A 23,016-nucleotide genomic window follows, 5' to 3' on the forward strand; every position below is an offset into this window, starting at 1 on the left:
ATCATCTTATCTCTTTCTTTGAGTTTCATTTTATTTTACAAAAATGTTACAGCTTATCCGTTTAAAGCGAAAATGTGGGCGACTGATGATGGAACGTTGAAATTATTCGCTCGATTAAAACGTCCCACGTGTTGTCTCGAAGTTAACCGATAATCTCTAACGTTAATGAAATCATGATAAGCTAATTTCGTGTAACTTAATGTAAGTGCGTTACAACCGAACGATATGGAAATAGTATATATATATATATATATATATATATATATATATATATATATATATATATATATATATATATATATATATATAAAGATGAAAAAGAAAGATAAGCACACAAATATATATATATATATATATATATATATATATAAAATTGTTTAATATTTATTGCAATAACCATAAGCTAGAATTAAAGAAAATAAAAAAAAAGGAAAAAAAAATTCATCAAGAAAAGAAATTAAAAAGCTAAAGTAATAATTCATTAATTATGATTAATAATTATATCAACTGTAATTATAACACGATATATAACACGATCGTGAAAAGGAATGTAAAGAAGGATAATGATCGAAATAACAATATCAAAGAAAAAAAAAAAAATAAAAAATATAAGAAAAGAAACAGGAAAAAAAGAAAGAAAAAAAAATAGATGAACGCCGCAAAGAAAGATTTATAGATCTTATGGTGTTCCATCTACGCTTATGTGATAGCGTATAGGTAGGTGATACGAATTTTACGATAAAGCTGCTGACCGGCAGGTTGAGTCGTTTAAGAGTCATAAACTAGTCACGCTGTAATATCTTTGTGAACCTGACGAGCATGCGAACAGCTTTGCTTTTATGCTCATCGAAAAGGGTGAAAGGGGGTACTTTCGAGCCCCTTTACCAACACTTTTTCCTATTTAAACGTTCGAACGTTCCCACTAAAATCTCACACTCACGCTTTACACTCATCCCGTCAACTTTTTTTTACTCTTGTGCCTCTTTTTTATTTTATATATATATATATATATATATATATATATATATATATATATATACATATATCGATTCTGAAACATGCTAGAACGTTCCCATCAGATTTTTACACCTTTCGTCTGACGTCTTTTTTGTTATCGATGATCTCATCATTTTTCTTATTTCTTTTTTTCTTTTATTTTTTTTTTTTTTTTTTGTAAAATCACGTTTATGTCAATTAATACGATTTGTTTCTCTTTTTTTTTGTTTTGTTTTTATATTCGGAAAGAATATCGAGCGTTAATGTATTATTTCTATCGTCTTTTTTTTCCTTTCTTTTCGTTTTCTTTCCCTGACTGAAAAAATTATTTTCAATGAGAATTATAATGCGACCTTCTTAAAAAAAAAAAAAAAACAATCTTCGCGAATTTGTTATTAAATTAATTGTTATTAAATTAGATTTTTGGGTAATATCAAATTTCTTTTTTTTCTTCCCTAATTACATATTTTTATATGGAAATTATAATCTGATACTTTTGGTATAATATTTGTTTATGAATCTCTTTTTAAATTAGTTGTCAGAGAGAAAGAGAGAATTAGAGAGAGAGAGAGAGAGAAGAGTCAATATTCTTAGAAATTTTTTGTCATAAGATAATGATAAGCTTTGGACAAAGACAAAGGGAAGTGAACATACGTGTGCTTTTAATGTAGCACGTTGATGGAAATCGTTAACGGGTCAGTCAGGGTGTGGCATTGGCATTAAAGCCTTTTGCCATTTAACCCAAACTGCTCTCTTCGAGGTTCCTGCGTGGTCACAATACATGACACCCACACACGACTTGTCGTGCTTAGTTCAGTTTCTCTCTCCTCTCTCTTTCTCTCTCTATCTCTTTTTTTTTTATTTCCCAAATCTCAAATAACGATCACTCGATATAAAAGGAAAATCGTGTGTTTTCATGATCGATCGTGTATATATATATATATGTATCTATATATAATATATAGGATCATTAGGACGATTAGAAAATATCGATAAATTTTTCTAATAGATTTAAAAAATATTTTCTTGGTAAAAACACAGTCTTTTTTCTTTTTTTTTTCTTTTTTCTTTTTTTTTTTTTTTCTTGAACGAACATACTCGTTCATCCTCCTTTAGTTGGCTTTGTTCTTCTTTATTTTTCTCTTCTTAAAAATTTTTTTTTTTCTTTGTTTTATTTTTCTTTCTTTTCTTTTATATATACATATACATTTTTTTTTTTCATTACTTCTTCCTTTGAAACATAAGATTATTCTAAATAATTATACATTGTAATTAAGAGATAAAAGAGAATTACGTGTCGTGTTCGATCTTGGTTAATTGGGTTTTTTAATGGAAACGGGATATAAAGTCGGGAAAATTTTCTCAAGTAGAAATTTACTTACAGATACTCCTGAAAGCTAAGACCATTGTCGTCTCTGTTAGGCCAATCGCTGTAACATATTACTCGAACTTCACCATTAGCGAAGTTTTGTGTGTAGGTAGTGTAAAAGAGCAGCATTGGGAAAGAAAGAATGGCGCCGACGATCCAAATGACCACAGCGACACAAAGGGTAGCTCTTCGACCCATTCTTGGTCTCAATGGATTTACTATAGCCATGTACCTGTGGAGGAAAATAACGATTAGATTAGACAATCGTATTTTATGAATTTCACATTGTATCTTATTGTTATGGGAATGGCTAATATGAATCTTGAAAAATTCATTTATAAAACGATTTACTTTAGTTATAAAAAAGGCATGAATATATTATTTCGATATTAAAGAAAAGATTATTTTTATAAATCATCTTAACGATTAAAAGCAACGATTGTTAAAAAATTTTTTATAAATGTTTGTCAGAATATTTTTATTAATTGATTTTAATAATGAAATTAAATTAATTAAAAAATTGAATATTAGAAAATTTTAAATGATCGAAATAACAATCATTGAGAATGTTAAAAAAGATATTTTTCTTTAAGTTTAAATATTACATTTAAATGACGATATTCTTTAAATTTAATTATCAATATATTATATATATTATTATTATTATTGTTATTATTATTATTATTATTATTATTATTATTATTATTATTATATAGTATTAAAAATATTGATGGATACGAAATTGGAAAAATAAATGGGAAAGATAGCAATCAAAGTAAAAAGTTCTATGGTGTGGAGAGACAGTAAAAAGACAAATCGTCTTTTATCATCTGGGAAACAGGCTGGATAGGAAAGTTACAGATACCTCGACATCATAGAGCCGGGAGGGTTTTACAAGATCTAGAACTCGTAAAATTTCTGGACGATGAGCACGTTGCATTAGGATAATAGACCGGTTTCAAGAAAATCGTTTAAAAGGAGTTAAGAAAAGAAAAAAGTTTTGAGAATTCTAATTTTGTCTTCGGAAAGGAAAAAAGAAGAGAAAGATAAAAAGGGAAAAGAAAAGATAAGAAAAGAAAAGAAAAGAAAAGAAAAGAAAAACAAAAAAAAAAGAAAAAGAAACAAACAAATAATTAAAGGAAATAAAATCATTCATATATTCTATAAGAATTTAGTCAAATTTTTTAATTGAATTTTACTAAAACAAAATTTTTATATTTACATTCGATATTGAGAGACCTCTTGAGATCGTTTCAATATCATAAAAATGAGAGAAATCGAAAATCGTTCGTACGATATCTCTCGGTTTCTATAGTTTATACTCTGAGAAAATAGGAAAAATGATATCATAGAGAAAGAGAGAGAGAGAGAGAGAGAAATCTAGAGAAATCTAGCTTCTCTAGAAATCTAAACGTGAGTGTTCGCTGCACGAGAAACGTGGAATTGCACTGGTGTCCGAACGGCGAATTGGAGTAATAAAACGAAGGAGGGTAGTTGCGAAATCCATTTTCTAATATATACCTAGGGGCGGTTTATTCGATTTAGTGAACGAAAGGAACGAATTCGAGTGTTTCACCTTTTGATAATAATAATAATAATATTATTATTATTATTATTATTATTATTATTATTATTATTATTATTATTATTATTATTATTATTACCATTATTATTATTATTATCATTATTATTATTATTATCATTATTATTGCTGCAAACTTCGTTATATAAAAATGGATTTTTTTTTTGGAAATCTTACGAAATATTCTTTTCCTTTTTTATTTTTTTATTTTATATAATAATAATAATAATAATAATAATAATAATAATAATAATAATAATAATAATAATAATAATAATAATAATAATAATAATAATAATAATAATAATATCCTTTATTTTCTATTTCATATTCTTTCTCGTTTATTTTTTCTTTTCTTATCATTTTAATATTTCATCTTATCGAAAATCAATGTATTATCAAATTATATACCTTCTAATAATAATATAATACGACAAAAGTGTATTATGAAATTGAAAAGGGAGTTAATTACAATTGACTCGAATAAATTATCAAATATAAAGGCAACGGTTAATGATTTATAGGATGACTAAGCTAAACTGTGGTCAAACATCATTGTGTAAACCTAATAGACAATGCTCGATATTTGAGCGTTGAACTAATGGACACAAATTTGGTTTACTAGTCATTCTCTCTCTCTTTCTCTCTCTCTCTCTCTCTCTCTCTCTCTCTTGTAGTACCAGAGAGAATATTCATTAATCATACGTTCTATATTTGACATATGAGATTACATTACAATTATATTATTCAGCTTGATAAAATTAATGGCTATCAAAGGGAACAAGATTCGACGTTAGTCGAACTGTTGATTCATGTTGTTACACGACTAGAACTTCGAAACCTCATCACGTTTGTTTTCCAAAGGATTTAAGAGAGTTTCGTCTAACGTGTGCTTGCGAAGTTTGATCTATCTTGCGGGTAAACTTTCGATACTGCGTTCAAGAGAAAAGGATAATTAATCGAGAAACATTTTCCTATTATCAAATTTAAGATAAGATAAACTTATGATTTGTTCGTTGTTTAGTAAGTATAAAAGTATTTTTATTTCAAAATGTAGAATTAAAAATAAAAGATAAATAAATAAATAAATAAATTAATACATTAATTAATTAATTAATTAATTAAAATATCAAAATAAATGTTCGATTTCAAAATCGAGATGGATCAAGTGATTATGTCGTTTAAATGTAAATTAGTTGTTTAAAAAAAAATAAAATAAAATAGGGACATGAATTATCAGAATTACAACATTAAACTGCAATAAATATTCGAATTGAAAGAAATTCGATATGTATCAAGTGATTATTGTTCCATGACAAAATGCAAATCCTCTTCTAAATCCCACGACGACTAACGTATGATTAAGCCAGACTACTATAAGCTTCCATGATTCGATTGATTTTCAAATACAGTTTGATGCTATACACTTTAATCAGTGTATGTAATATTCAATGGTAATTAATGCAATCAGCAATTCTAAATCCTACGTATGTACTTGTAATATTCAGATATCTATGATATCAATCGATACGTGCTTTGAGATTATACAATTTGGTTCAATGAAAATTTTGATTTTCCACCGCCGGGGTAAGTAAACAAAATCGTTTAATACGTTTGATAAAAACGTATGTTGCATATCTACAGGAATAAATAGTTGCTTTATATAAAAGTATTACAATTAACGGAATAATTGTATATAAAAATTATATAAATTATATGTATACAATTGTTAAATTATTAATTAATGAAGAAAAAAAAAAAAACTCGAAGGTTCGAAGAAGAAACGTTTTCGATATAAAATAAATAAAATTTATTTCCATTAAAATTGTTAGTACGTTCGTAAAAAAAAGAGAGAGAGAGAGAGAGAGAGAGAGAGAAAAGAAAAAAGAATTTAAAAAAAGAAAAAAGAATTTAAAAAAAAAAAAAAGAGGTTAAACCATAAAAAATTCTCTGTGTAATATAAAGTAATAAAAGAAAAATGCTTCGACATTTATGAAATGTCCTGAACAGAATTGTCGAAAGTTAACTTTTCCAAAGTGAATTTATTTCGATAATTTATCGAGGGAAAAAAATTTGAAAATTATTATTTTCATTAATATCATGGGAATTTTCTTTTGATTGTTTGATTTGCAATGAACAAATGAAAAATAGAAATTTTATATATGTTATTAAAATATCTTCGATATAACATTTACGTTATGTATTCGTAACGTTGCATAGATTGGACTCGATTATCGTCGTAAATTTATTCTTCCTTTTTCCTGTTTCTGTCGTATAACAGTGAGAACGACGTTTCTACGCTCGAAAAATTCGATTAAATTGTACGGGGTTAACGATTTCTCTCTCTCTCTCTTTCTCTCTCTTTCTCTCTGTCTGTCTGTTTCTTTCTCTGTTCCTTTTTCTCCATTCAATTCATGAAGACAACAACGAAACGTTCATCGTGTTTTTAGTTTAATATTAGTGAAACAATTGGAGTTGCTTGTTGATACTTTTACGATCACATTCGAGGACGTTTTCATTAACGAAAATATATATATATGTATATATTTTTTTTTTCTTGTTGTCATTGTTTTTCTTTTTCCCTTTCTTTTTCTTTTTTCTTTTTTCTTTTTTCTTTTATTTTTTTCTTTTTCTTCTTTCTCGCATAGCCACTTACAGGTAACAGGTGACCTATTTTCAATTATGAATTTATTCATTTTCCTTTTCTTCCTTTCTTCCTTTCTTTTAACGTTTAAGGTACGTTTTACGGTTGGAGTATTACACAGAAGTGACATTTATCAACGTAAATGTGAAAATCTTTTTTGTAAGTACATGTATACAATAATATGAATGTTTCCTTTGAAACTCTCTATAAAAATGATAGTGTCGATAATAAATGTTGAAAAGTATAAGTTCAAGTGGATGTTTCTCTCTCTCTATCTCTCTCTTTTTTGCTCTATCTATTTTTCTCTATCTGTCTTTGTCTCTCTCTCTCTCTCTCTCTCTATCTATATCTTTCTCTCTTGTAAAATAAAATGTAACTTAAATATATCTAGACACATAATGTTTCTTATGGTCGACATAAAAGTATGAAAGAGTTTCGATCAAGTGTTTTTATCTAACATTTTCTTCCGACATTCATAGAAAGTGAATAATACTTAAGATACACTATCCATTAAAAGAAACATGATGGATACTTGAAATTGGTATAACATTTATAGGATAAGTTTCTTCTTAGAAAGACATTCTTCTGTTATCGATCTTTTTCTATAAATAAAGTCAATTTTCTTTGCTTCACTCTTTCACTGTTCTATCCTCCATTTTCCTTTCTCTCTCTCTCTCTCTCTTTTTCTCTCTCTCTCTCTCTCTCTCTCTCTCTCTCTCTCTCTCTCTCTCTCTGTCGTTGCTCTTTTCTATAGTATTTCTCATACACCCATGTATATATATATATATATTTGTATATGTATCTACGTATCATACTTCGTATCTCTTCTCTCTTCCGTCATAGTATCTCTCAAAAGTTTCGAGAGCACCAGAATATTAGTTGTCACCTCGTATCGATGACATCTTGACCTGAAATTGTTACATCCTTGACATACTTATTTAAGTTCGCATAAGTGCCGGTATAAGCTTTATTAAAATTTTTGGTAACATTTATTACATTATTAATGATTCATTTCCTCGGAAAACAGTTTTATATTTGTCGAAATATATATATATATATATATATATATCTTATTATGATTTTATACTTTTTCTTTTTTATTTAAATGATAACAATAATCATTGTATTTTAGATGAATTTTAATGGGGTTGATAAAATGATCGTTGAATTATTCATCCCTTCGAGATGTAGCGTGACACATATCGTAGAATTTCAAATGATCCGTGTAAGACGTCTCAAGTATGCGGCAATGCTCCCAAAGCGTAACTCGTGTTACCTAAATCTACGATTAGATGGTTAGATTAGACTGTTGGGAAATTGAATGAATTTACTCTGACTTGTTCGAGTATGTCCCTTGGTTCTTTGATATGTGTATGTATGTATATATGCGTGCGCGTGTATGTGTGTATGTGCAAGAGAAAGAGAGAGAGAGAGAGAGAGAGAGAGAAAGTGCATTACATGATTTAGAAACTTTATGGATATATTAATGTAATAGTTTTCTCTTTAAACAATTATATTTTCTGACATTAATTATTAACTTACACATTACATATCTTAATTATCTGTAATCTCATGAAACATGCAAATTATCATATTATAGATTACCATCAAATATAACTTGTTATTGATCGTTTTAACTTAAAATAAAGTTTCTTTTTTGCTAAAGTTATCCGACTTGATCCTTACAAATGATTTTTGACTATTTCAAGCGTATTTCTATCTTCTTAATACATTTTATATGTGTATATGTATATATATATATATATATATATATATATATATATATATATATATATATATCGGAAGTTGGTGATTTCCGATAAAATTTTTGCAGAGTAGTTTTCTTTTTGAAAGAAATGTGAGTCACTTGGGAAAACTCAAACCTGCTGTTGTTCGGTTGTTTGGTTGATTCTATCAGAAGTTTCTAACTTGAAACTTTTTCTTATAACATTTATTAGAAAAATATAATCTTAGATCTTCACAGATGTGTCTGTTACTATTGTGTTATAATCTTTCGATATTTATTAAATTCAACGAATTTTCTTTGACATTATTTTCACGTTTTGATAAATTTTATGGAATGTTACGCTTTAGATACAATTCAAAGGTAGATTGAATAGACCTTAGAGAATTCATAGTAAGGTGGGGAAGGATGGTTAAAGGGAAGCTTCCCTCAACTATGCAAGGTGTCTAAAACGTTTCTGATCGTACACCTCCATCTTCATTCCTGTTACTCGAGCTCGGCGAATTTGACATTATCTAAATATTCTAAGTACTCACTCAACTGATTTGAGATGTAACTACTGTTTCTTTCTTTCTTTTTTTCTGTTTTATTTTTTTGTTCTTTTTTTTTTTTTGCTTATTCATTAAATAATAATATTCAAATGATTTTATGTTGTTCTCTCGAGCAAAGCTTATCATGAATTAATCAATGATTTATCTTGAAAATTATAGTCACTAATTTTAAGATAATATTAAATCTGCATAATAATTAAATGAAATAATTTTAGATATACATAAATATATATATATATATATATATCTGAGATATGATTAATCAACTATTTATCTTGAATGTTAACCCTCCGTACAAGATAATATTAATTTAGAATAATATTGAAATAAAATAATTTTAGATAGATTTAAGATATAATTAATCAATGGTTAAACTTGAAAGTTATATGTAGCATTAGTCTCTCTCTCTCTCTCTCTCTCTCTCTCTCTCTCTTTAAATCTCGGAAAATGTAGATTGATATATGAATCTCTGGACTAAAAGCATTGCCCATACGTGCCTTCAGTAAGATTTGTGACGTACAAAAAGACTTAAGGGAAGAGAATTCATCCGTAGATAAAGATTTTGAAACGTATCGTCGAAGTTACCAATTTTATCATTTTTAACTTGTTTTTTTTCTATTGTCTTTTTCCCCTTATTTCTTCTTTTCTCCAATGAATAAACTTGAAGAATAGCTTTTTTTTTCTTTTCCCGTAGAAACTTTGAAAAAAATGTAATTAACTGGCTGGCATAGTCGAAAGATACCATCGTTCATTTATTTTTCAATGTTGACCTACTTTGAGATAATTTAAGTTGTTTATAACACCTTGAAAATTACATGTCAACTTGTATTATATAAAAGAGAAAGAATCGATAATAATAATAATATATATGCATATCGTGAAAACGTATTTCATCTTACAAGTTCACGTCTATACAAATTATAGACATCTTAATAAAATCTTATGAATTATCATCAAGTTATATTTACTATATTCTTAATCAACGATGCAATCTTAGAACGAATGTATAAATGAATTTGTATCCATTAGAAAATGTTCTTTAGCTTAGATATATATATATATATATATATGTATATATGTATGTATAAAATATTGTACAAGTTGCATTTGAAATACAAATGTCATATGAATAGACGCAACGGGGTCACTTTGAAATATTCGAATTTTTGTGGTAAAAAAAAAAAAAATCGAAGATGCATTACATATTTTTCCATATTTCCACACACACACACACACACACACATATATATTTTTTTGTTTCTTCCAAAATTTCTTTCTATTCTTTTTTTTTTTTTTTTTTTTTTTTTTAGAGAAGGAAGAATATACAGGACGTACATATGGAACATACAGTCGTGAATATTTTTTTTCGTTGATATTCATCGATCGATTAAAGAAAAATATGAGTTTCATTTTTGAAAAACGAAGGATAGATACTATTCAAAATGAGAAATGACACATCGTTCGGGTTTATTCGCGGTTCCCATTGTTAACAGACATTTCCCGTAGCTGAAATCGTTATTCACCTTGTTCGATTGTACGATGCTATGCGTTCTCGAATTCGTCGCGTTTTCCAAATCGATTCCTGCTAGTACTTTTATCGACGTCAGCAATGGAATTTTAATCGTTTTCTCCTACGGCGAAATAGACTATGCCATAGGCATTTTGATTAAAATTTGCGTTGCACCCATATATTTGTATTACCTTTATCAATACTCTATTTGATCTTTTCTTTTATATATATATATATATATATATATATATATATATATATATACACATAATATATATAGTATTATATCTTTGGGGTCTTTCTAAATGAAAATTTCATTTTTAACTTATAATTATTGCTTTTCATTTTCGATGAAATATTCGTTGATTTTTTTTTTTTTTTTATTCGTTATTGCATTGATGAAAAATTTATTTTATCGACAGTTTTAATATTACATTTATATATTGTATAAATAATGCGTATATATTTTTCAATAGAAACTTGGTTTTTAATTTTTATCCGAGTTAAAGTTTTCTTTGAAAGAAATTTGTAATACAAAATGTATGTAAAAATGTAAAAAAAAAAAAAAAAAAAAAGGAAAAAAAATATAATTTAATACAAATCTTAAGTGTTTTCACGTTTATATTTCAACAGGTAGTCTATTTGATTATTGAGGACAAGGAAAGTCTGTAGAAAAGTAAGAAAAGTTTTTTAAGGCAGTTGAAAATACTATTAAATGCAATGTAAATTTCAGTGTGCTTTTTCGTTCTTTAGAAAATATTGAAATGGGTTCTTTCTTAAAGTTTTTTTTTTCTATTTTCTTTCTTTCTTTCTTTTTGTTTTATTTTCTTTTTTATTTTTTAATACAAACTACCAACCAATCGTTTCTTTATTTTTTTTTTTTTTTTTTTCTTTTTTGTTCGAGAAGATCCATGAGACATTTTCGTCGTTTAAAAAAAAATTCAATACTAAATTGTAATCTCGTTTAGCGAAGCGAAATACTTCAGTTGGGATGGTAGGATGTAAAAGAAGATCCCGTATAATTCCAGCTTTTACTTGATCGAGAAATTTTTTTTTTTTTTTCGATTTTTTCCTCTCTCATCCCTTTCTGAACAATGATCGGCAAGTTTATCTTCTTCAAGCTCTTAACTTTATTCTACGATTGTGAGGACCTTCTTCTCTCGATTGGATTCTTTTTTATGTAGTCGTATTAAATCGATATCTTATCAAATATTTTCTCTTTAATCGTAACTCTCCGTAGATTTTTCTTCGAATGCAAATATATCATAAATTGTTTTTATTAATTATTGCACCTAAAGATATGTTTCCTTCTATACATCGTCGATAATATTGCTTATGAGCGTCATCTATATCATTAACTTATTTATCCCTCATAGTATGCAATCACGTTTTTCGAAATTGTATGACGGTGTTGCATAATAAGAGGGATCAAACAGATGTTCTTCACTGATAGATGGCGCTTGCAAGCAACATTATCGACTCTGTATAAAACGTTGCTTTTATTCGGGCGTTACTCTTCTTCTTTTTTTTTTTTTTTTGATAATAATAAGAAATTATTAAATATAATTCCTTTGATTTGTATTATAAATTATTTTCATTTATTGTTTCCTAAATTGGATAATTTATATTATTTATCATAGTTATTTTTTTCATTTTCATAATTTTCAAACTACTCTCAGATTACTCGTAAAATAATTTCATTTCTTGAATATCTTTAGAAATTTTACTTCATTGTATATTATTTCTCTATTACTCTCGCTTATATTTAATGTTATGCAGGTATGTATGTGACATACCAGGGAAGTATCATTCTCGTATTCATGGTTACATCCTTCCAAAATGTCATTTTACTAACAACAATAAGCTCACGCATACGTGAACATGATTTTTCGTACATTAAGTTATATATATATATATATATATATATATATATATATATATATATAACTGTGTGGTAACATTGTTAAATCATTCATCATCCAAAATTCTTTCTCGCTTTCTTCCTATTTTCTTTCTTTTTTCTTTTTATTTTTTCATCTTAACGAATTTGAAATTTTCTTTAAAATCAACGTTTCACTTTTGTAAGAAACTTAAGAAAGAAAATTCAAACTTGTTCGAGCGATTTACGTGCTGAAATAATTAAAGGTTACGTCGAATAATCTATTACGATGTTCGCCTATAACGTAAAACTTTATTGTAAATTAATGAGCTCGATCGTTACCTGAGTCGATTCAGTTTCTCTAGAATCAGATAAAATGTTGGGAAAAAATTATTCTTCGAATTTTTTTACGTCTTTGATAATATAATCGATTAACTGATACGGACGAAAATGCATTTTTGATGGAAAAAGTCTTTTCGTTTGTTCTTATCTTTTCTTTTTTTTTTTTTTTCTTTTTTTTTTTCTTTTTATTACAATTTTCATCCTCGAAATTAAGAGATTTCCATTAAAAAAAGAAAATTTCATGATCCAACAGTTCGAACGAATATAACAAATGAAATATATATATATATTTTTTTTTTTGTCGTTGATGCTTTTATTATAGACAAGGAGAGAGAGAGAGAGAGAGAGAGAGAGAGAGAGAAAGAGAGAGAGAGAGAGAGAGAGAGAGAGAGAGAGAGGGAGAGAGAACAAAGAATGAATAGAATAAAAAAAAGGAAAAAAGGAAAAAGAATAAAGAAGAAAATGCTAGTTAAGAGAACAAGTTGGGAGAAGAGATCAAATGGAAACGAAGAAAATTCTTTTCTCATACTCAGCTAAATTTCACATTGATCGCTTCTATCGGATTCTTTCCACGTATATAAGATAGGAAGATAATAATTCCTTCTCGCTGATAGTCCTTTTCCTTCCTTCCTTCCTTCCTTCCTTCCTTCCTTCCTTCCTTCCTTCCTTCCTTCCTTTTCTCTCTCTCTCTCTCTCTCTCTCTGTCTCACTCAGTTCGAGGGTAGAATTATTATTTCATCGAATTAAAGGTTCAATATTTAGTCGAGAAAAAGGATCCTTGAATTATGCATGCCACCTCGAAGAATAATTTTGAGTATCTTTGGCTTATGCGTTGTTAGCCAAGGCAATTTTCTTTTTAACCGAGAGAAAAATTGAAGTGACTTTTTATTTTAAGCTTTTCGTCTAATGTAAGAATGAGTCGAGAAACGTTTAAAGTTTAGTTTTCGTCGTCTTTTCGTTTCTTTTATTCGTTTCTTTTATTCCTTTCTTTTTAAATCTCCCACGAGACATTGTCCGTTTCTTTCTTATATACGAAATAAAAAAAAAAAAAAGAAAAAAAAAGCCATTATAAAGTAGACGTTGCAATAGCTTTTTCTACTTTTCTACGATCTAACTCTTTATTTTTGAAACTATATTATCAAAGTGAATGAGAATAATGGGGAATAATTTTGAATATTAACTTTTGAAATATCATTTATCGAAATTATGAAAATGTTTAGTTAATTAATCATTAAAATATGATAATTAATATCCAATTTATATTCTATAACTTGAACGTATGTATGTACGTATATATATATATATAAATATATATATATATATATATATTTATATTATATATACTTACATACATACATATATTAGATGGACCGAAATGTAATGTCGCTTTCTTAAATTAAATTCAAACGAATAAAAATTTTTAACAAGTTTTTATTTTTAATCACAATCAAATATTGATATGCGCAGAAACGACATTACTTTCCGGTCCCTCTAATATATATATATATATATATATATATATATATATATATATATATATATATAACACAAGTATTAGTTTAATTTGGTGAGAAGTTGTGAAGAAGAATCTTTATTAGGAAGTCGTGATCCAAATTTGTATTTTTACCTATCTTAGAAATATATCTAAGATATTTTTCCTAAGGGAGATGGAGAAATCGATAGAACGTCTAATACCGTTCTCGGCTTGTAAGAAGTGGAAGTAGAAGTAGTATAAGAATAAGAAGAAGAAAAAAAATGAAGAAGAAGAAGAAGAAGAAGAAGAAGAAGAAGAAGAAGAAGTAGAAGCAGAAGAACCTTTCGAGTATATCCCTCCTAAAATGGAGCAAATACGAGAGCCATTGGTATAATACGGATAAATAGAGCTAGGAAGCTCGATTTCTCAGTCTGTTTCTTCCAGGCAAAGGACCACCCATTGGGATCGTAAAAGCTCTACCAGATGTTTCCTGATACTTCGATAACACCCACGCTGATAATAATTTCATTCGGATAATTTCCAGTTTCGATATGTTTCATCATTTCTCTTTTACTCTCTTTCTCTCTCTCTCTCTCTCTCTCTCTCTCTCTCTTTCTCTCTCTCTCTCTATCTATCTATCTATTTATCTATCTACCTATCTATTTCTATCTCTTTCTAGTTAATTTTGCATGTTTATTTTTATCTATATCTATTTCTAAAATTATTATCTTTCCAGTTTATTTTTCTTTTTCTTCCTATTTCCTTTCCTTTTTTTCTTTTCTCATTCTTTTCCCATTAACCTCTTCTCCTCGATCCCACCCTCTTCCTTCCTTCAATTCTAGTTATCTCTTTCGTGTTATCCGATTGATCCCTTCTGTTAACACGAATACAACCCATATAGTTTGACGTAACTACCAACCTAACAAAACAAGTCCAATTTTAGCACTTAAATTCTCCCGAAGACGTGCAAGCACGCACACACACGCACACACGCGCGCGCGCATACGCATACAGAAAGAAAATGTGTTTTCTCATCGATCTTAGAGACTTTAGGTTAAAAAAGCACAAGGTTGTTGCATATACGTAACGAAAATAGTGCAGAACTTGGCCAAGAAATGAAGGATACAAGATGTTACGAAAAAAAAAAAAAAAATAAAAAAAATAAAAAAAATAAAAAAGAAAAAGAAAAGAAAAGAAAAAAAGATATTAATTATCAAACTTGACAGGGCGTAACGCACCGAGAGATTTATATTATACCATTGAAATTTTCCTGCTAACTCAGTAACAATTTGTCATACTCCACGAATTTGTCATAGTCAGCGAATTTAAATATACTTGGATGCATATACGCATATCTAAACGCACATATATAGAAAATTATTTGTTAAATAAAAAATATATAACAAGGACTTACCGATCGATCGAGATAGCCATTAAAGTGAAGACACTCGCACAAATAGTGAGTACCGCGATGAACTGGCAAATCTTACAGTAAAGAGTACCAAATGGCCAATGACTGTTGAGCATGTAAATGTAATTAAATGTAACGTTCAACGTTGACACCATGGCATCTGCTATACTGAGATTGACCAAGAAGTAATTGGTTACTGTACGCATCCTCTTGTGCGCAAGGACAATCCATATCACTATTAGATTTCCACCGGTAGCAACAATGATCATACCGGCAAATAGCAAGCTCCATATCATCTGTCTCCACCATGGCAGTATGAATTGATTTCTCGACTCGAGATCAGTCGAGTTTGTATCGTTATATACCAAGTTATCGAAGGTGTAATTGTCGAACCATAATAACGACGTGTTCCAACGATAATTGTTTATGGAATCGAAAGAATTTTCCAAGGACTGCATCATGACTTTTTCTTTTTCACTATTCTTTATTCTTGCTTTTTATTTTCTCCTTCTTTCTTCCCTTTTTATTTTTTTTTTCCCACCGTGTATACCACTCGACTATCTTATATATCTTCGATGTTAACGATTTACTTTGATCAGCTTCGTTCTTAGGAACTCGATTGGATTGGTAGAAAAAAAATCTGAGTTTTTTCCCCGCTATACTTTATTCGAACAGTTCACATGATTTCTTTCTTTCTTTTTTTTCTTTTTTTTCTTTTTTATCATCGAACAAATGACGGAAAAAATATTATTTAGAACGAACGTTCCCACTTTTTATCACTTATAAATCATTTACATAATAAACGATCAATCGATTTTTACGATGTCTCTTGTAATGATTATTATATCACAAGACACTATACTTTGATTTTTACTAATCACAATTCCAACGACGTTTTCACTGATAGACGCCATGATTTTAAATTGTACGAATCAATGTAAAGAATATCTTCGGTTAACATTATTAATAATGAAAGAAAATAATAATCAATTATTATGATTTTTTTATCGATCGAAATTCGTTCATGGTATTCTTACTTCTTTAAAAATGTACAAAAGAGAAAGAAAAAGAATTATGGCTATTATCTTAAATTATTTTCGATGGGCTGTACAATCCATGAGCCATACATTGAATTATTTTTATAGCACTACACTTGTTGTTGTTGGTTTTTTTTTTTTTTTTTTTTTTTAAACAAATTCAACAAAGAAGAAAAAGAGAAGAGACACATTTGCACTTTTGAATTCTTTCTTGAATTTTTTTTTTCTTTTTTTTTTTAAAAATGCAAATCTCGTTTCATTAGTTCCGTGTCGATGATATTAAATACGATCTGGTGAGTCACTATATCGATTCTCTGATTATAAGCCAAAACAGGCCGTCCTTTTTCCCTTTCTTCTACACTTCCGTTTCATGCACGACTACCCTTTAATAGCCAGCTGTTCTCGTCTCGATTCGTCGAGTTTGCTCCATCGGTATTGTTCCCACAGATTAATGTTACTTTTGAAAAGATGGACCTAATCGAATTATTCACTTTCACCTTTTCTTTTTTTTTTTTTCTTCTTTTTTTAATCTCTTTCTTTTCTTTCTTTCTTTTTTTTTTTTTTCCTTACATTACCTTAGTCCCTATCGTCAAAAGGATATTAAAAATTTTTTCTATGAATTTTTTTTCTTCGATCGATCGTTCAATTTTAATGAGAACGAAACTTTTCTTCCTGCCTTATCTCATCACATCATAAACTATCATTATAACTTTTGTATATATAGACGTAATTTTTATTTAAGGAAAAATTTGCAAAAAAAAAAAAAAAGATAATATACATATAAAAAAAGAAAAATATACTTTGGAGCCTAGATTTTTATGAATATATATATATATATATATATATATATATATATTCATAAAAAAAATATATATATATTCATAAAATATATATATATATATATATATATATATATAAAAGGATCAATGATATTTAATCAACGAGAATGATCGATAATTATAAACCTATCGATCGAAGAAACCGTAGAATATTTATTCTTCCTTTGGTCTTGGCGCTTACATCAACAACGATAATTTTTCTTCTTGCCCTTAGAGCATAAACCAAATAGGGTGCTCTAATGGATTCTCCTTTTTATATCATATCAACTTCCGGTGAACTTTCATTTTCTTTTATTTCTATATAACTCAATGTCAGTCTATACTTTCTTGGTAAGAGAGGGATGCAAATAGAAAAATTATCTTTTTGGAAAGAAAAAAGAAATGTCTCGTCGTTGTCGTCGTCTTCGTCGTCAATTCAAAAAATGTTGTTTCTATTATTTCGTTATTGACGGATCTTTTCAAATTTGTTTTTCGTTCATCGAATAGAGATCAATTAAATGAATTTCGAAAGTCTTCTTCTTTCTCGATACTTTTAAATCTTTCTCTATCTCTCTTTCTTTTTTTTTTCAGAACTTATCTTCGTATTCGTTCGTTTCTTCTTCTCTCTTTTTTTTTCCTCTCTCTCTCTCTCTCTCTCTCTCTTTTTTCTTTCTCTCAATAAGATACACTTGTCTCTCTTGTGAAAAAGTTTCGTTTCAGGGAGAAAAACAGTAATGTCTCACGTGTCCTTAGAAATTCACGTGAAAGAGAAGAAGTAAAGTTTTCTTCTAGGAAGGTTTCACTGATAGATTACTTTAAGAAGGAAAGCTAGTAGGATTCGTAAATCGGACACATTCAGCTGACGATTAATGGCAGAAGAATACGGACGGATATTATGTCAGACGATCTGCTTGATAGGAATTCGAAGATGAACTTTAGTTCTTGAAGGATAAATCTTAGAAAAAAAAAAAAGAAAAGAAGAGAGAATAAAATAGTGTGAGAGAAAAAGATAGAGAGAGAGAGAGAGAGAGAGAGAGAGAGAGAGAGAGAGAGAGAGAGAGAGAGAGAGAGAGAGAAAGAGAAAGAGAGAAGGAGAGAAAGAAAGAAAAAGAGAGAGAGAGAGAGAGAGAGAGAGAGAACTTTTTCCTCTTCGACGACAATATTAAGAACTTCAATGGCGAAAACGTTCCTTTTTCTTCCGTGAAGTCCTTCAAAGCATTTTGTCACGTTCGCAATTTTCCGAAGAGCTTCTACTGTTTGACCTAAAACATAAATTATGAAGATCTATTAGTAGTACCGTTAATAGCATCAGTCCATCACACTTTTCTTTCTTTCATTTTTTTTCTTTTTTTTTTTTTTTTTTTTTTTCCTAAGTTTGATTATTCCTATACAATTCATTTCATTGTTTCTCATGAAAGAAGTTCAATAGTATTGATAGACTGAGGGATTCCTTTGTTTTTTTTTTTGTTTTTTTTTTTGTGTTTTTTTTTCCCTTTAACAATCAATTTCATTAGTTTCATTTAAAGAAGAAAAATAAATATCGTTTAGCCGGAGATAGGACTTAGTTAGTTTCCCGTGTGAATCATTATTATCTGTTTGCTTAGAATTATCGTATTTACCAAAGAATAATTAAATAGTTTCTACGTTGTCACTTTCACGATTAATTTCAATTCATCTAAGAGAAAAGTTAAATAACTCGCTATAAGGATCTTTGAAAGTTCCATTGTATTATTGGCTATTTTTCACGATTAATTTCATTCCATTAAATAAATTAAATAGATCTATTAAGATCTTTCTTTTTTTTTTTTTTTTCTTTTTTTTTCTTTTTTTTTGTGATTTTTCTTTTTCTCTATCATTTTTCTTTTCTATTTTCTTTTACACTCCTTATTATTGTCTATACTTTCGCGATTAATTTCGTCGCATTAAATGAATAAAATCTAAAAATTAAAATATAGAATCGATATGCGTATAAATTCAACGATTACGTTCCAGTGTGTCTCGTGAGGAATTCAATTATAAAACTGGACCATGATACTCGATCGTTTCAATACGAGATAACTCACCGATTGGTCCTGTCATTTTTGACATGCCTTTATCTATGTCTTTCTCTATTTGTTTTTTCCAACTTTTTTCTTTTTTCCTAAATGATCACACTCATTGCTACGATATATGTGATATGAGTGAAATAGAATCGATTTTATTGAATTTATAAAAACATGAGGATACGTTATAAAAAGCTATTAATCGTAATCGTTAACTTTCAACATCGTAAGAAAACGATGTTGAAAGTTAAGTTAAAGGACGGAGGGAGGGAGGGGGAATGTCGGATCTCATAAAACTCTTCTTTACGTGCAGACACTTAAGTACACTTTCGAGTTAGGTATCGTCTCGAAACGTAATATATATATATATATATATATATATATATATATATATATATCTAACAATAAGTATCTACTCGAACAATTGATCTTCTCTTACTTCCTACACGTACATGTGTTTTAATGCGAGAAACATAGTGAAAAGGGGTAGTGAAGTATCTCTCAAGATCTTTTCGTCGTCTCTAAATAATCAAAATAAAATATTTATTCGAGATCCATTGTATAAAGCTTTGAGTATCAATGAAGGAAAAACGAATGTAAACACTGAATCCTTCCTTTTTAATTGATATTGATCTTGGAATCGTTGAATTAATTGAAAAGAAAATTGGTTCGTTTTAATTCGATTGACATTTATCGATAGACATTAGTATAAAATTCGTTGTTGATTTAATTTTTTAAGCTTTATTTTCTTTTCTTACTTTTTTACTTTCTCTTTCAATTTTTCCGTGAAAATCTTTGAAAAGATTTTTCTTTATTTCTACGTTTTTTTTCCCTGATTTTTGTTCCTTTCTTTTTTTTTTTTTTTTTTTTTTTATTATTATTTCTCAATTTCTATTTAAGGCTTATCTCCTTTATCTATTTCCCAAACGATCGAACGGAAGGAAATTTTTGAAAAGGTACGAAATTTTTGCACGAAGGAATGAACGAACGAACGAATGAATTATTAAAATCAAATGAAAAGAATTTTAAATTAAATTAACAAAAAAAAAAAAAAAAAAAAAAAAAAATTTAAATAATCAATTATTCGTTTCTCAACGAGTTTCTATAGATATTTTAACCTTATAATGATATATAATAGTTAGAATCATCAAGTTTATCAAATTTATTCTTGAATTAAATAATAAAAATGATTGATCAATGAGAAGAAAAAAATTTCTCTCTTGTTTAACAATAATAAATGAAATATGTTACGTGAACTATTGAAGATGTTGTAAGTAATAACGTAATGTTATTAAACATGGTAATCATTATAGTTAAGCGTGTCGTCAAGGGCACGTAAAACGTAATGTAACATAATGTAACGTAACGTAACTTAACGTAGCGTTGCGGTGGGACGATGGCCGTTGAAAATAAAGCAATTAATGGTTGAATGTGTTTCTGCCATCTGAAAATAGCCGGTGATCGATGAGGGCGGTGGAAAGAGAAAGAGAAAGAGAGAGAGAGAGAGAGAGACAGAGAGAGAGAGACAAACAGAGAGAGAGACAGAGAGAGAAAGAGGAGAGGATTGTGGGAATCGTGCGGCAGAGTGGTGCGGTGACCCTGTCTCTATATCACCCGTTTCTCTTTCCTTCAACTTCTCACGTCAGCCCTGCTGATATCAGTCCGACTATTTTCGATGTATTCCCCTTGCTCATTCTATAATAGCTCAATTTTAACCTTTGACCTATCATTCTAATCTATATGTTTCGTATCAATCTGTTTTTTTTTTCTTTTCTTTTCTCCTTTCTTTTTTTTTTCTTTTTTTTTTCTTTTTTTTCTTTTTTTTCTTTTTTCTTTTTTCTTTTTTCTTTTTTTAGTGTCAATGAACAATTTATTAAACGGTATATTTATAGTCTAAAAAAAGAAAAAGAAAAAAGAATAAATATTCTTAGCCAATTTCAAAGAATCAATTTTTACTCTTTCTCGAGAGTTTTTAGGCTAATTTTATTTATTTATTTATTTATTTATTTTTTTTTTTTTTGCTTTTTTTTTTTTTGTAGTGTAGAAGACTACAAGAGACTAGATACTTTTGACGCTGATTCTGCTTACATTTCGATTGATAAATGTTAATACGAAAAGGTTTATAATTATTTCAAATATTATATTTATAATTATTTCATAGAAATAATAGCGAGAGATATGTAAGATTTTAGAATTTAGAGAAAATAATATTGGGGAATGTTTTTATACGAGATTATATGACATTGGATTATGTTAAAATGTTATTAGATATTTTGGATGGATGAAAGGGCGTTCATTTGGTCGATTTTCGAGTGAAGGTACGAGTAGAGGTAGCCTTGAGGCAAAACTGCGTCAAAAGGACTTAGCGTCATGAGACTTAGATAAACTTTTTACTCCGGTTGAACGTTTAAACTACCTTCAATACACACACATATACGCTTACATACATTTACATATACACATACGTGCTCTTTTTTTACTGTTTAAAACTTTCATCTTCATCTTTCCTATCTTTCCTGAATAATAATCGAGAAAATTAAGAATCTTTTATATATATATATATATATATATATATATATATATATATATATATTATTTAGTATTCATTTTAATCTCATTAGAAGATACATAGTAATATGAATAATTAAATTTGATATTTTTCGATTTATTTATAAAATATAAAGATTAGTTTTATCTCATAATGAGAGATGATAAAAATAAATGAAAAAAAATAATAAAAATAAAATAAAATTGATAGGAATGTAAAAGAAATAAATTGAGAAAATATAAATACTTCTTCTTTAAATTTTTGACCACATCGTTTCCAACTGTTTGGCCTTCTCTTATTCATAGGATTTTATTACCCCAACGTACGTACTCTGTTTCAGCTTGGATTTCTCCTAAAAGGCTAACCGGAACAATGTTTCATTCTTGTCACCGCATTGTTCTCAGTCGAGATTTATTTGACATGTCCTACGTGTTCGTACTCTTCGAGTATGCCAACTCACATAAATTGAAACAAGTTTTCTAGAATCATATCACCTTGCACGTTGGCTGAATGAAATTTGTTCTCTTTTTCTTTTCGAATATTTTTCTAATTATATTTAAATTAAAAAAAAAAAAAAAAAAAAAAAAATGTCTCGTCAAATAATTCACATTGAAGCTTTGACAATTTATATTAATTGACAGATACTTGAAGAGTTACGTAAAATAGATATATTGATAAATTCAATGAAATATTTTAATTTATCTAAGATTTTCAAGTAATTCCATTCAATTTTATAAAAATACTCAGGTAATGAATTCGTATTCAAAACTGGTTTTTGAATAAGTGAGATATATAGATAAATAGATAGATAGATAGATAGAGAAAGAAAGAGGAACCCAAGGAAATCGTATTTCCAAGTACTGAGAATGCAATTCGGTACAAAGCAATCAGCCAACCGGAAATATGGTTACTTCCTATTTGGTCTGAGGAGATCGGACGAACCTTGGATTTAGGCTATTCCTGCCAGAATAGCAGCCGCAGGAGAATATATTACTACTTTCACATTCGTGTTATTGTTGAGATATCGAATCGTTTAGGACTGAGCTTATACTCTCTCTTTCTCTCTCTC

The 23,016-nt window shown here is 28.2% G+C and overlaps 1 protein-coding gene across 4 annotated transcripts in view; it reads right to left on the minus strand.

The window, feature by feature from the left end:
- The window catches only part of LOC118444277 (tachykinin-like peptides receptor 99D), a 64,454-nt gene that overhangs the window by 11,953 nt on the left and 29,485 nt on the right, over nucleotides 1-23,016 (minus strand). Inside the window, exons 2-4 of one of the 4 annotated variants that reach the window (XM_085660837.1) lie at nucleotides 18,498-18,619; nucleotides 15,506-17,013; nucleotides 2,379-2,597 (exon numbers count right to left, since the gene is read on the minus strand). In XM_085660837.1, the coding sequence (XP_085516963.1) occupies nucleotides 2,379-2,597; nucleotides 15,506-15,963 (677 nt within the window). In that variant the 5' untranslated portion in view covers nucleotides 15,964-17,013; nucleotides 18,498-18,619. Of the gene's footprint in view, nucleotides 1-2,378; nucleotides 2,598-15,505; nucleotides 17,102-17,559; nucleotides 18,396-18,497; nucleotides 18,620-23,016 lie in introns of those variants that run through there. The other 3 variants (XM_035872410.2, XM_035872409.2, XM_035872408.2) reach the window with 3 other exon arrangements.

Source organism: Vespa mandarinia, chromosome 13 (genome assembly GCF_050613455.1).
Source record: "Vespa mandarinia isolate Hongniang chromosome 13, ASM5061345v1, whole genome shotgun sequence".
Lineage (NCBI taxonomy): Eukaryota > Metazoa > Arthropoda > Insecta > Hymenoptera > Vespidae > Vespa > Vespa mandarinia.